This window comes from Pan troglodytes, chromosome 1, assembly GCF_028858775.2.
Source record: "Pan troglodytes isolate AG18354 chromosome 1, NHGRI_mPanTro3-v2.0_pri, whole genome shotgun sequence".
Taxonomy (NCBI): domain Eukaryota; kingdom Metazoa; phylum Chordata; class Mammalia; order Primates; family Hominidae; genus Pan; species Pan troglodytes.
Window position 1 is genome coordinate 186957978 of NC_072398.2, and position 11973 is coordinate 186969950.

Consider the following 11973-nt stretch of genomic DNA (forward strand, 5'->3'; position numbering starts at 1 on the left):
CCCCCCCCGCCCACAAGGCTCCCTGTTCTATTCCCTGGGGTTCAGCAGCCCCCCTAAATGGTTCAGGGATGTTGAGGATCTCAGCAACTTATGCTTGTGAAATCGCTTGTTTAAACCATCAAATCCCACCCAAGTATGGAGGCTCTGGGGCCTGGATTCCACTCCAAGCAGACTTCCTGAGAGCCTCTGTCAAGTTGAAAGACAGGCTGGGGGTGGTGTGCCTCAGCCCAGGCTCCTGCTCAAGCCTGGCACACTCCTCCCTGGGTCCTACCCAATCGTGAAGGTTTTGCTGTTGAGTTCTGAGCAGGAAGCCCAGGGTGAGATCCCTCCAAGCCCACTCCTGAGCCAGACCTCTCCCTGCCTACCAGGCGCCTTCATGTTCCCCTACTTCATCATGCTCATCTTCTGCGGGATCCCCCTCTTCTTCATGGAGCTCTCCTTCGGCCAGTTTGCAAGCCAGGGGTGCCTGGGGGTCTGGAGGATCAGCCCCATGTTCAAAGGTGAGGCCTGGGCAGGGCACTCGCTCACACATACACAAACACACAACGGCCTCTGAGGGCCGTGCCAACTTGCCCATCTGTACAAACACGGCTGACCTCCGTAGAACCCTGATGCTGACCCCAAGCCCCACATCAATGGCCTAAGCCATGGACGCATGCTGGGACCCATGTTTACTTGGCCACCACCCTCCCCTCCTACCACGTGTACACACAAAACTCATTTGCGCCGCCCCCCACCAACTTACCCCTACCAAGACCTTGACCTGGCCTTCCTTTGGCCCTCCATCTCAGCCTGCCCCTTGGGCCCTTAGAAATTATTAACCTCGGGCCAGGCACAGTGGCTCACGCCTGTAATCCCAGCACTTTGGGAGGCCAAGGCAGGCGGATCACAAGGTCAGGAGATCGAGACCATACTGGCTAATACGGTGAAACCCTGTCTCTACTAAAAATACAAAAACAAAATTAGCCTGGTGTGGTGGCAGGCGCCTGCAGTCCCAGCTACTCTGGGGGCTGAGGTGGGAGAATGGCGTGAACCCGGGAGGCAGAGCTTGCAGTGAGCCAAGATCGTGCCACAGCACTCCAGCCTGGGCAACAGAGGGAGACTCCATGTCAAAAAAAAAAAAAAAAAAAAGAAAAGAAAAAAAAGAAAAGAAATTGTTAACCTCACCTCCTCCTGCTGGATGCTGAGGTTCCTCCCCCCGCCCCTCCCCTCCTGCAGGAGTGGGCTATGGTATGATGGTGGTGTCCACCTACATCGGCATCTACTACAATGTGGTCATCTGCATCGCCTTCTACTACTTCTTCTCGTCCATGACGCACGTGCTGCCCTGGGCCTACTGCAATAACCCCTGGAACACGCATGACTGCGCCGGTGTACTGGACACCTCCAACCTCACCAATGGCTCTCGGCCAGCCGCCTTGCCCAGCAACCTCTCCCACCTGCTCAACCACAGCCTCCAGAGGACCAGCCCCAGCGAGGAGTACTGGAGGTGAGGCACCTGCAGGACCTGGGGTGGGGGGAACCTGGTGACAACCCTGTCCCCACTGGGCAACCATCTGAAGACAAAGTAGGGTGCCTGCTGCAGGTTCAGCCCGCTGCTGGGCTGGGAGAGGGTAGAGGTGAGTGAAGAGTTTAGGAGAAGAGCCTGATGTACAGAAAGCAATGGAAGATGGAGGCCGGGCGCGGTGGCTCATGCCTGTAATCCCAGCACTTTGGGAGGCCGAGGCGGGCAGATCACGAGGTCAGGAGATCGAGACCATCCTGGCTAACACGGTGAAACCCTGTCTCTACTAAAAATACAAAAAGAGAAAAGAAATTAGCCGGGCATGGTGCCAGGCACAGGAGAATGGCGTGAACCCGCGAGGCAGAGCTTGCAATGAGCTGAGATCGCGCCACTGCACTTCAGCCTGGGCGACAGAGCAAGACTCCATCTCAAAAAAAAAAAAAAGAAAGCAATGGAAGATGGAATGTTGAGTTGCAGGATCTTTACAGAGCAGCCGTGAGGAAGGCCGTCAGAAATCCAGCAAACCAGCCTTCAGAGGAGACTCAGGGGAAAGGGGGGCAGATCCTGGGGAGAAGAAGAGTGTGGGCAAAGGCTGTGTCCCAGATGAGCAGAGGCTGGCCCCAAAGCTGAAGGGAGCCTGCTCTGATGAGAGTAACAGGTGTGGGGAGAATGCGTGGGCTTCAGGTGGCCTAGGAAGTGGCACTGCCTTCATAAAGAACTTGCCAGGATTAGGCTTAGACTTGATGATGCAGAACAAAAGACACCATGGAAGGTCTCTGAGCCGGGGGTGCCGTGATCAAGACATCCTGGCACATTTTGTTCAGAGGCGACAGAGACCACAGTCTCAGGCCATCCTGCTGTGCCCTCCACCCACCAGCTGGAAATTCCCTGTGTCTTGCTGGGGAACCCCTGGGCAGAGGGCTTTGGGGGCATGCTGGCAGGCCTCCACCATTTATTCCACAACATTCATGCCTCTGCTCTGCCAGGCCCTGTGTCCCCGTGGTAGGTATGAACGGCCCAGAGCCCCTGTCCTGAGGAGCTCACAGGGCAGTGGGGAGACAGATTGCTAATCACAGTAGGGCAGGTGCCTCGGTCCAGGTATGTGCAGGGGTGTCACAGAGACACAAAGAGGTAGTGCTTGGTGCTAAGGGGATGGGGCAAGACCAGGCAGTCAGAGCTTCCCAGAGAAGGGAGAGAGGAAAGTAGAGAGATTGGGAACCACATGAGCAGGTGAGCAGAGGCCAGAAGGAGGCAAACTGGAGCTGGGGTTGGGAGCAGGTGGGACGCTGAGTGACAAGACAGAAGAGGCCAGCAGGCATCATATAACACAGGGCCTCCCATGCCAGGCTAAGGGTTTGAGGCTTTTCTCCACATGTGATGGAAAGCCATGGCTGAAATGCACAAGGGTCTGAGGATACCGCAAGTCACCGCAGGGCCTCTAAACCCAGGCCCGAGTACTCTGACCCTGAAGGACTCAGCTTCCCTGTGCCAACCTCTGGGCTGGGCTGTAGACACTCAAAGATAGGTAAGACAGGGCCACTATTCTCAAGGACCCAGAGCATAGAGAACACAGCTGCTGTCCCCCAGAGGGGCATGGGCAGACTCAGGCACTCAGTTACCAGACAGGTCATTTCATTTGTCTTTCATTTTTTAATTTTTAACATCCTAACATTTATTTTCTTTTTAAAAAATACACCTGGAACTGAATGGACAGATGATTTTTTTTTTTTTTTTTTTGAGACAGAATCTCGCTCTGTTGCCCAGGCTGGAGTGCAGTGGCACGATCTCAGCTCACTGCAACCTCTGCCTCCCGGGGTAAGCGATTCTCCTGCCTCAGCCTCCCGAGTAGCTGGGATTACAAGCACCCGCCACCACGCCTGGCTTGTTTTTGTATTTTTAGTAGAGACGGGGTTTCGACATGTTGGCCGGGCTGGTCTCGAACTCCTGACCTCAGGTGATCCACCCACCTCGGCCTCCCAAAGTGCTGGGGTTACAGGCATGAGCCACCACACCCAGCTGATTTCTTGAGCACCTACTAGGTACCAGGTACTGTTCTCAGAGGGGAGAGAGGGCAGGGAGGAAGACATTGTCCTCACGGAGCTGCCGTCTGATGGGAGAACGAGCAGATATTGCCGAGTGAGGCGTTTTACTACATTTGAGGCATGATGTGGACTGGTCAACTTGATCTAGTATGGGGTGATGAACCTTTCTGGAAGCTCCCAGAAACACAAAGCCTTGTGCAACCCCACCCCCAGATGCTCCAGTGGTGGTTGTCCCAGGGGCTGACTGCCAGAGATTCCCAGCCCTGGGCCCACCCAGGGCAAAGCTCTAGAGATTTTATCCAGTAAAATCAGAGGGGAAGAGCCTTCAAAGAAATCTGGCTGGTGGAGCCACTGCACTCTACTCCCCAGCGCGGGCTGGAGCCAGGCCTGCCTAACTGGCCCACTGTCCCATGCAGGATACCTTCCCGGCAGCATGGCTCCCTGCTGCCCTCTCCTGGAGATCCAGGGAAATGGCCCTGAAGAGAGCAACCCAGGCTGGCTTCAGCAAGGGAGGAAAGGAAGCACCCTTATTGTTGAGCACCTACTACGTGCCAGGCATATTATCTAAGTAGATATTAGTATCCATATTTTCAGATTCAGAAACTGCCATTTAGAGGTTAAGGAGCTAGGCAGCAGTCGCTGTGTCAGAATCTGTGTGTGTTGCGCCCTTCTGGTGCTGCTGTTGCTGGGTGTGCCGGGGTGAATTAGGTGGGGGTGGCTGTGCAGGTGTTTAGTCCACACTCTCCAACGACCCTTTGGACAGCTGCGCGATCTCACTGGAGTGCCACAAAAACCCTGTTAGGTAGCTTGTGTAGGGATTTTAAAAATCACCATTTTACAAATGAGGGAAGCTAATCAAAAGTAAGATGAAGAGACTCTAAAGCGAGAGAAGCTCAAAGGGCAGATTTCTGAGCCCATGTCTGCCTCTCACCCACTCACCCTTCTCACTCAGGGTCCTCCCCTCTCTCGCCACCCTCTTCACAATCTTGCCTTCCAGTCCCCTGTGCTGGTCTGATACCTGCTACTGGGTCCTAAACTCGTGACCAGGCCTTCTCACCTCTGCGGTCCCTGTGGGGCCCAGCTCCTGTCCCCCAGGGTCTTCATGGCAGCTCTGGAGTCACACAGACTCCTCCCAAATCCTGGCTCTGTCGCTTATTAGCTGTGGCCTTGGGAGGTCATTCACAGTCATTTGTCCATGAAATCGGGCGGTCGTGATACCTACCTGGTTTTAAAGACAAAATGAGATAATGCAGCCTAAATCACTAAGACTGCTGATAGGAGCTCAGGCAGCACAACCACAGCCCCTGTGGGACCTGTTCCTGAGGGTTCTGTTCTCAAAGCACTCACCACCTGGCCGGGGAAATAAGATTTGTCATGTGGAGACATTTTTAAAGCAACGCAGAGTAATTCTGGAGATGTCATGTGTCAAGAGGTCACTTGTAAATATGTTGGGTTCCAAATGTCCTTAGGCTGTTTGATCTCAAAAGCATGTGGTCCAAAACCAAAACCAAACAAAAAACAGAATATGATGCCATAAAAATAAAGCTAGAATTCATCATTGGGTTTCCAGGATAGCCTTTTAAACTCTTCAGTCCCTAACACTGTAATGCTATATTCTTTCAGTCAAAAATAATATACGCCAGGTGCGGTGGCTCACGCCTGTAATCCCAGCACTTTGGGAGGCTGAGGCAGGAGGATTGCTTGAGCCCAGGCATTCAAGACCAGCCTGGGCAATATGGCGATACCACATCTCTACAAAAAATACAAAAATTAGTTGGGCATGGTGGTGCACACATGTAGTCCCATCTACTCGGGAGGCTGAGGTGGGAGGATCGATTGAGACTGGGAGGTCGAGGCTGCAGTGAGCCATGATTGTGCCATTGCACTCCAGCCTGGGCTATAGAGCAAGACCCTGTCTCAATAATAATAATATAAAACACTACCTGTTTAGCATATATGGTTAGACAAAGTATTAAAAAATCCTTCAGGCCGGGTGTGGTGGCTCACGCCTGTAATCCCAGCACTTTGGGAGGCTGAGGTAGGTGGGTCACCTGAGGTCAGGAGTTTGAGACCAGCCTGGCCAACATGGTGAAACCCCCATCTCTCCTAAAAATACAAAAATTAGCCCAGCGTATTGGTGCACACCTGTAATCCCAGCTACTCGGGAGGCTGAGGCAGGAGAATCGCTTGAACCTGGGAGACGGAGGTTGCAGTGAGCCCAGATCGCATGAATGCACTCCAGCCTGGGTGACAGAGCAAGACTGTGTCAAAAAAAAAAAAAAATCCTTCAAACAAGAAATGGTTTCTTTACTTTGAATGCTGGTGCTGGAGGTAGAGCAGTTGTTCTTTGCCCTCTTCCCTGAGGGCTGGGGAGATGCCCCTGCAGGCCTGTATGCCCAGCACTTAGCACAGGCCCGGGCACGTAAATGTCTGATTGATCAAAAGATCACAGCTGGTATGGCATAGGGTGCCAGATGGAGCCACCCAGAGGGGAGAAATTTGGGTCCAATCTTTTTTTTTTTTTTTTTTGAGATGGACTTTTGCTTTGTTGCCCAGGCTAGAGTGCAGTGGCACAATCTCCACTCCCTGCAACCTCCACCTCCTGGGTTCAAGCAGTTCTCCTGCCTCAGCCTCCCGAGTAGCTAGGATTACAGGCACCCACCATCATGGCCGGCTAATTTTTGTAGAGACGGGGTTTCACCATATTGGCCAGGCTGGTCTTGAACTCCTGACTTCAGGTGATCCGCCCACCATGGCCTCCCAAAGTGCTGGGATTACAGGTGTGAGCCACCACACCCGGCCAGGGTCCAATCTTTACTGAACATTCCACTGCTTCCCTCAGTTTATCAGAGATAGAGCTAATTGGTGCACGTGAAATGCTCACTGGTGGCTTCCTGGAGGAGGTGACACCTGACAGGATGAGGAAAAGGCATTCCTGAAGGGAGAAATGTGCAAACAAAGACCTGGGCTGAGCCCAACTGGGGACAAGCAGATCTCCTCACCCAGGAACTAGGAAGACCACCCAAGCCTGGGGTGTGGCCTCCAGGAGCCCTTGAAGGGCCTGGGAAAGGCTGCAGAGCAGTGGACTGTGTTGGGCTCCCCAGGGGCTGCAGCAGGTGGAGGGGACTGGGCCAGCCAGGGCTGGGCCCCTGAAGTAGCTCCCATGTCACACAAGGTGGCTGCTGGCACCTCATGACAAAGGAGGGTACAGCCCGGGTGGGCCCTGGGCCTTGGGAATTTGTTGCTGGGCAGCGGCGGCTGGCCCTCAGTGACAGGGTCTCCCCTTCCCAGGCTGTACGTGCTGAAGCTGTCAGACGACATTGGGAACTTTGGGGAGGTGCGGCTGCCCCTCCTTGGCTGCCTCGGTGTCTCCTGGTTGGTCGTCTTCCTCTGCCTCATCCGAGGGGTCAAGTCTTCAGGGAAAGCAAGTACCCCTCCCCAGCAGGGTCTGTGCCCACCCAGAAAGACCCTGCCCCCTACCTGGGTTACGTGTGTATTGCGGGGAGGGGATGCTGAAGGGACTCCGGAGCCGGAGAGGGACCAGGGGGCTGGTGGTGATTAGGGAGCCAGGGTGGTGGTGCCCAGGGGAGGGGAGAGCCCAGAAGAGTCCATGGAGCCCTCTTGTGCCAGGTGGTGTACTTCACGGCCACGTTCCCCTACGTGGTGCTGACCATTCTGTTTGTCCGCGGAGTGACCCTGGAGGGAGCCTTTGACGGCATCATGTACTACCTAACCCCGCAGTGGGACAAGATCCTGGAGGCCAAGGTGGGAAGTGAGGGAAACCGGAAGGGGGCTGGGGAGGGGCCAGGGAGGTGCCTGCCTCTGCCCACAGCTCCTCACCCGCCGGTCCCTCCCTGCAGGTGTGGGGTGATGCTGCCTCCCAGATCTTCTACTCACTGGGCTGCGCGTGGGGAGGCCTCATCACCATGGCTTCCTACAACAAGTTCCACAATAACTGTTACCGGTGAGTGCTCCCTGCTGGGCTGAGGCTGCCCCCTTCCTGCCCTCTCTGCAGCCTGATCTCAGCTCCAGTGCAGCCATGGGCCCACGAGGCCTCCTTTCCCCTCATGATCTTGAGGTTCTGAGAATACTGGTTCTGGATAAAGTTGTTGGAGAATGAGGAGAGAGGTTTAGGCAGGAGAGAGAAGAGAGATAGGGACAGTGATGTCCCAGGGGTCTGTGAGGACTCAGGCAGCTCAGGCTCCTTAAAAATGCCCAGAACAGACCAGAAAAGGAGTTGGGGGCCAGGCTCAGTGCTTCACGCCGTAATCCCAGCACTTTGAGAGGCCAAGGCGGGAGGATCACTTGAGCCCAGGAATTCAAGACAAGCCTGGGCAGCATAGTGAGACCCCATCTTTCTTTATAAAACATAAAAAAGAAAATTAGCTGGGTGTGGTGGCACACACCTGTAGTCCCAGCTACTTAGGAGGCTGAGGTGGGAGGATTGCTTGAGACCAAGAGGTCAAGGCTACAGTTAGCTGTGATAGCGCCATTGCACTCCATCCTGGACAACAGAGTGAGACCCTGTCTCCCACTCCAAAAAAAAAGAGTTGGGGGTGCCTTTGTTCCTAGAACTTTCCGTGTCTCCATGTCTCCTCTTGGCCCAAATTGGGGAGAGGGAGGCTGAACTCTGTTTTCCTCCCCATCAGGGACAGTGTCATCATCAGCATCACCAACTGTGCCACCAGCGTCTATGCTGGCTTCGTCATCTTCTCCATCCTCGGCTTCATGGCCAATCACCTGGGCGTGGATGTGTCCCGTGTGGCAGACCACGGCCCTGGCCTGGCCTTCGTGGCTTACCCCGAGGCCCTCACACTACTTCCCATCTCCCCGCTGTGGTCTCTGCTCTTCTTCTTCATGCTTATCCTGCTGGGGCTGGGCACTCAGGTACGAGGTGCAGGACGTGGACCGGAGGCTTGGGGAAGGGAGGGGACAGGAACAAGGGGCAGGTCCCCGATCTGACAGCCACATCCTGCAGTTCTGCCTCCTGGAGACGCTGGTCACAGCCATTGTGGATGAGGTGGGGAATGAGTGGATCCTGCAGAAAAAGACCTATGTGACCTTGGCTGTGGCTGTGGCTGGCTTCCTGCTGGGCATCCCCCTCACCAGCCAGGTAAGAGCTGCGTAAGGGAAGGGCTGGCCCAGAGTTGCCAGGACGTGCAGGGAAGGGTGGGGGAGCCTGGGCTGCAGGCGCCTCCCACAGCTGCCCGCTGTTCCCCAGGCAGGCATCTATTGGCTGCTGCTGATGGACAACTATGCGGCCAGCTTCTCCTTGGTGGTCATCTCCTGCATCATGTGTGTGGCCATCATGTACATCTACGGTGAGCACTCGAGCCTCCGGCCTCCCGCGACCCGGCCCTTGGCCCGCCCACTCTGTCCTGCGGGTCTGCTGACCCCCCATCTCTCCAGGGCACCGGAACTACTTCCAGGACATCCAGATGATGCTGGGATTCCCACCGCCCCTCTTCTTTCAGATCTGCTGGCGCTTCGTCTCTCCCGCCATCATCTTCGTGAGTTCCCTGGCCGGCCCCTCCCTTCCCCCGCTGCCCCTTGGCCATGTTTCCATCTCTTGGGACCCAGCGGAGGGACAGTGGGAGCTCCCGCACCTGGCCGGAGCTCCATACCCATGACTCTGGCCTTTGGGAGGCTGAGGGAGGTTGGAGAGAGTCAGAGAGGCGTGTGGCGACTCAGAGCTGCCTGGGCCCTGGCCTCAGGTTAGGAGGGGAGTGCCACAGCCTGTATTTGACTGCAGACGTTGCTCAGGCATTCCTGCCTGGCACCCCCGGGGACTCAGGAGTCAATATCGATAACGTGTCAGCCTCTGCCTGCTGGCCTTATCTCCCATCCCTCCAGGGAGGGTGTTCCAGGGCCTTGGCTATGTGGTGGGAACCAGTGTTCCAGCAGCAGCCCAAGGCTGGTAGACCAGGCTGTGGAGTCAGAGGTCAGCTCTGCATGGGGGCAACTTTGCAAGCCTTCCAGGCAGTGAGGTGGGTGGCTTGGGAAGGGGAGTTCCAGGTTTTATGAATATTCAACAGCTGAGAAATTCCCATCAGGGAGCTGAATTGGTGGAAGGAATCCACCATGGCAAGGAAGCAGGCACTTTCCACACACCATTCCCATGTAACCCGTGATAGAGCTCTCCAAGGTGTCATTGTTGTCCCCACTTTACAGATGAGGAAACTGAGGCATGGGGATGTTAAGTAATTGGCCCATGGTCACACAGCTAATAAGAGGCAGAGCCACAATTCAAATCAGGTTGTCCAATTCCAAGCCTGGGCCAGCACCACACTAGAAACACCTCTGCAGGAGGGAGGAATGGTCCAGGGGCCAAAACCGTATGACTTGGCTCCTTCCTGTTTGGGGTGGGATTCGGGGAAGGCAGGTATTGACAGTGTAATGGTCACTCCACAGAGGACAGGCAAGGCCACCTCTGAGTGATAGTCAGAGGGCTGGCCCAGTGGCCCGGCCAGTGTTCAGAGCCACACTCTTGTCATGTTTAATGCCTCGGTGGCACAGGGGGCTCAGCACCGGACTTCCCCTGTGGCTCATGTTTCTGAATAAAGGCCCGTGGAGGGCTGAGGCCTCTACCCCGTAGGTTGTGGAATGTTCCCGAGCCTGGCACAGGCTCCCCCCTCTGGCCACTGGCCCAGCTTTGAAACAGGAGGAATGGAAGTCTCAGTGGTGGGAGGCAGGGGAGGGCAGGCACCACCACCCCAGAGTGCCATGCCTTCTGGGGCTATGGCCCAAGGGGAGCTCAGCCTCTGCGGCTCAAAGGGTCTCCCAGCATTCAGACTAGATTGATGTCCTGGGGAGAGACCAGGGGGCACCTGCCAAGGGCAGTGGGGAGGAAGGAGACAAGCACAAGAAGGATCTGTAGGGGCAACCTTGGCTGGGATCTGGTGTCTCCACAAGATTGAGGCACAGCGGGCGGGGCTCTTCCTGTGCCCAGGAAGCCAGGCTGGAGTTACCTTTAGGGGAGCCTAGAGTCCTCTCCTTGGGGTAACTCCAGCCTGGCTTTCTGGGCTGTTGTGTTGTCTCTGGGGGCTTACCTTTTTCATATTTCTGAAAAGCTCTTTTTGACAAACTCCACCCTTCTGTCAGCTCAAATGAGGGATTTGTCCACAGGTAGGTCAGGATCTGTTCCATTCAGGAAACCTGTTATAAGCTCCCATCGTGTGCAATGTCTCCGGAGGGTCCCCCAATTTGGATGTGGGTCTTGCATTCTAGAATATGGCCCTGTGCTCCAGGATGTGGCTGGAGGCTCAGGAGGAGGGTGCTGGGACTGCCACCCCTTCCCCCGCCAGGCCCTCTGGGTGGCCCGCCAGCCACTGCCTGTGTTTCTGCCTCCTTTCACTCCTTTTGTTACTGCGGCCACAAGTTTTATTTCCAATCTCACTCATCTCTTTCCAAGGAGGTTCCCTAGAGCACCGCAGCCTGACACTCACCATTTCTAGCCCATGGAGCTTCCCCAGGCTGAATGTCCCTGTCTCCACGGCCATAGACAGGCAGGGCTTTGCCCTACCCTCTTTCCATCCTCCTCTGCCTCTCTGCACAAATCAGTTCAAATCAACACAAGAGACTGTGGCAGGCACTGTACTGGGCACTGCACCCCCAGAGTTGATGCAATTCCAGGAGCTCTCAGGTCTATGGGAACATTAAACCAAGTCACTCTAAGGGAAGCAGGTGGAAAACGCCGTGGGGAGGCCCTGCAGAAGGAAATGGAGGAAATCTGGGATGGCTTCTTGAAGGAGAGGGCACTGACATAGGGTTTGACAGAGGAAGATGCAGAGGATGATTCCCCAGAATAAATGAAGAGTGGGTGGGAAACACTGGGTGTGACTGAAACACTGAGGGCGGAGTAGTGTGGCCGGCAAGACAATTTGAGGTCACACTGCCAGGTGACAGCCTAAAGGCCCAGGATGTGGCCTTACTTCAGTTAGCCATGGGGAGCCATAGCGAGCAGAACTGACTGATTCCGAAGGCAGCAGCAGCTCTACTGTGCTTGGCCAGTTCAGGACTGTGGCAAAGACAGACTTCTCCCTTCCGCAGAGCCTTCCCACTCACCGCGCTCCGGCCCCCTGGCCCTGCCTGCTTCTTCCACGGCCCAGATGTTGACAGCTGTCCCTGTTCTGCCCCAAATGCCCTTTTCTAGTTTGGGAAACCAGAGAGGAAAGGGTGCTGGTAGAGGGATGGCCTGGGGTCTGGGCTCTGGGTCGGCCTCACGCCCACTCCCACACCTGCCCCGTGCAGTTTATTCTAGTTTTCACTGTGATCCAGTACCAGCCGATCACCTACAACCACTACCAGTACCCAGGCTGGGCCGTGGCCATTGGCTTCCTCATGGCTCTGTCCTCCGTCCTCTGCATCCCCCTCTACGCCATGTTCCGGCTCTGCCGCACAGACGGGGACACCCTCCTCCAGGTGAGG

General features: G+C 55.6%; 1 protein-coding gene across 15 annotated transcripts in view; it reads left to right on the forward strand.

The window, feature by feature from the left end:
- The window catches only part of SLC6A9 (solute carrier family 6 member 9), a 34366-nt gene that overhangs the window by 21030 nt on the left and 1363 nt on the right, over positions 1-11973 (forward strand). For 13 of the 15 annotated variants that reach the window (XM_016960959.4, XM_063781521.1, XM_016960968.4 and 10 more), the window contains 10 exons: positions 369-500; positions 1219-1489; positions 6838-6970; positions 7177-7311; positions 7407-7510; positions 8196-8433; positions 8525-8659; positions 8768-8867; positions 8956-9056; positions 11797-11967. In XM_016960959.4, the coding sequence (XP_016816448.2) occupies positions 369-500; positions 1219-1489; positions 6838-6970; positions 7177-7311; positions 7407-7510; positions 8196-8433; positions 8525-8659; positions 8768-8867; positions 8956-9056; positions 11797-11967 (1520 nt within the window). The remainder of the gene's footprint in view (positions 1-368; positions 501-1218; positions 1490-6837; positions 6971-7176; positions 7312-7406; positions 7511-8195; positions 8434-8524; positions 8660-8767; positions 8868-8955; positions 9057-11796; positions 11968-11973) is intronic. The other 2 variants (XM_016961002.4, XM_016960994.4) reach the window with 1 other exon arrangement.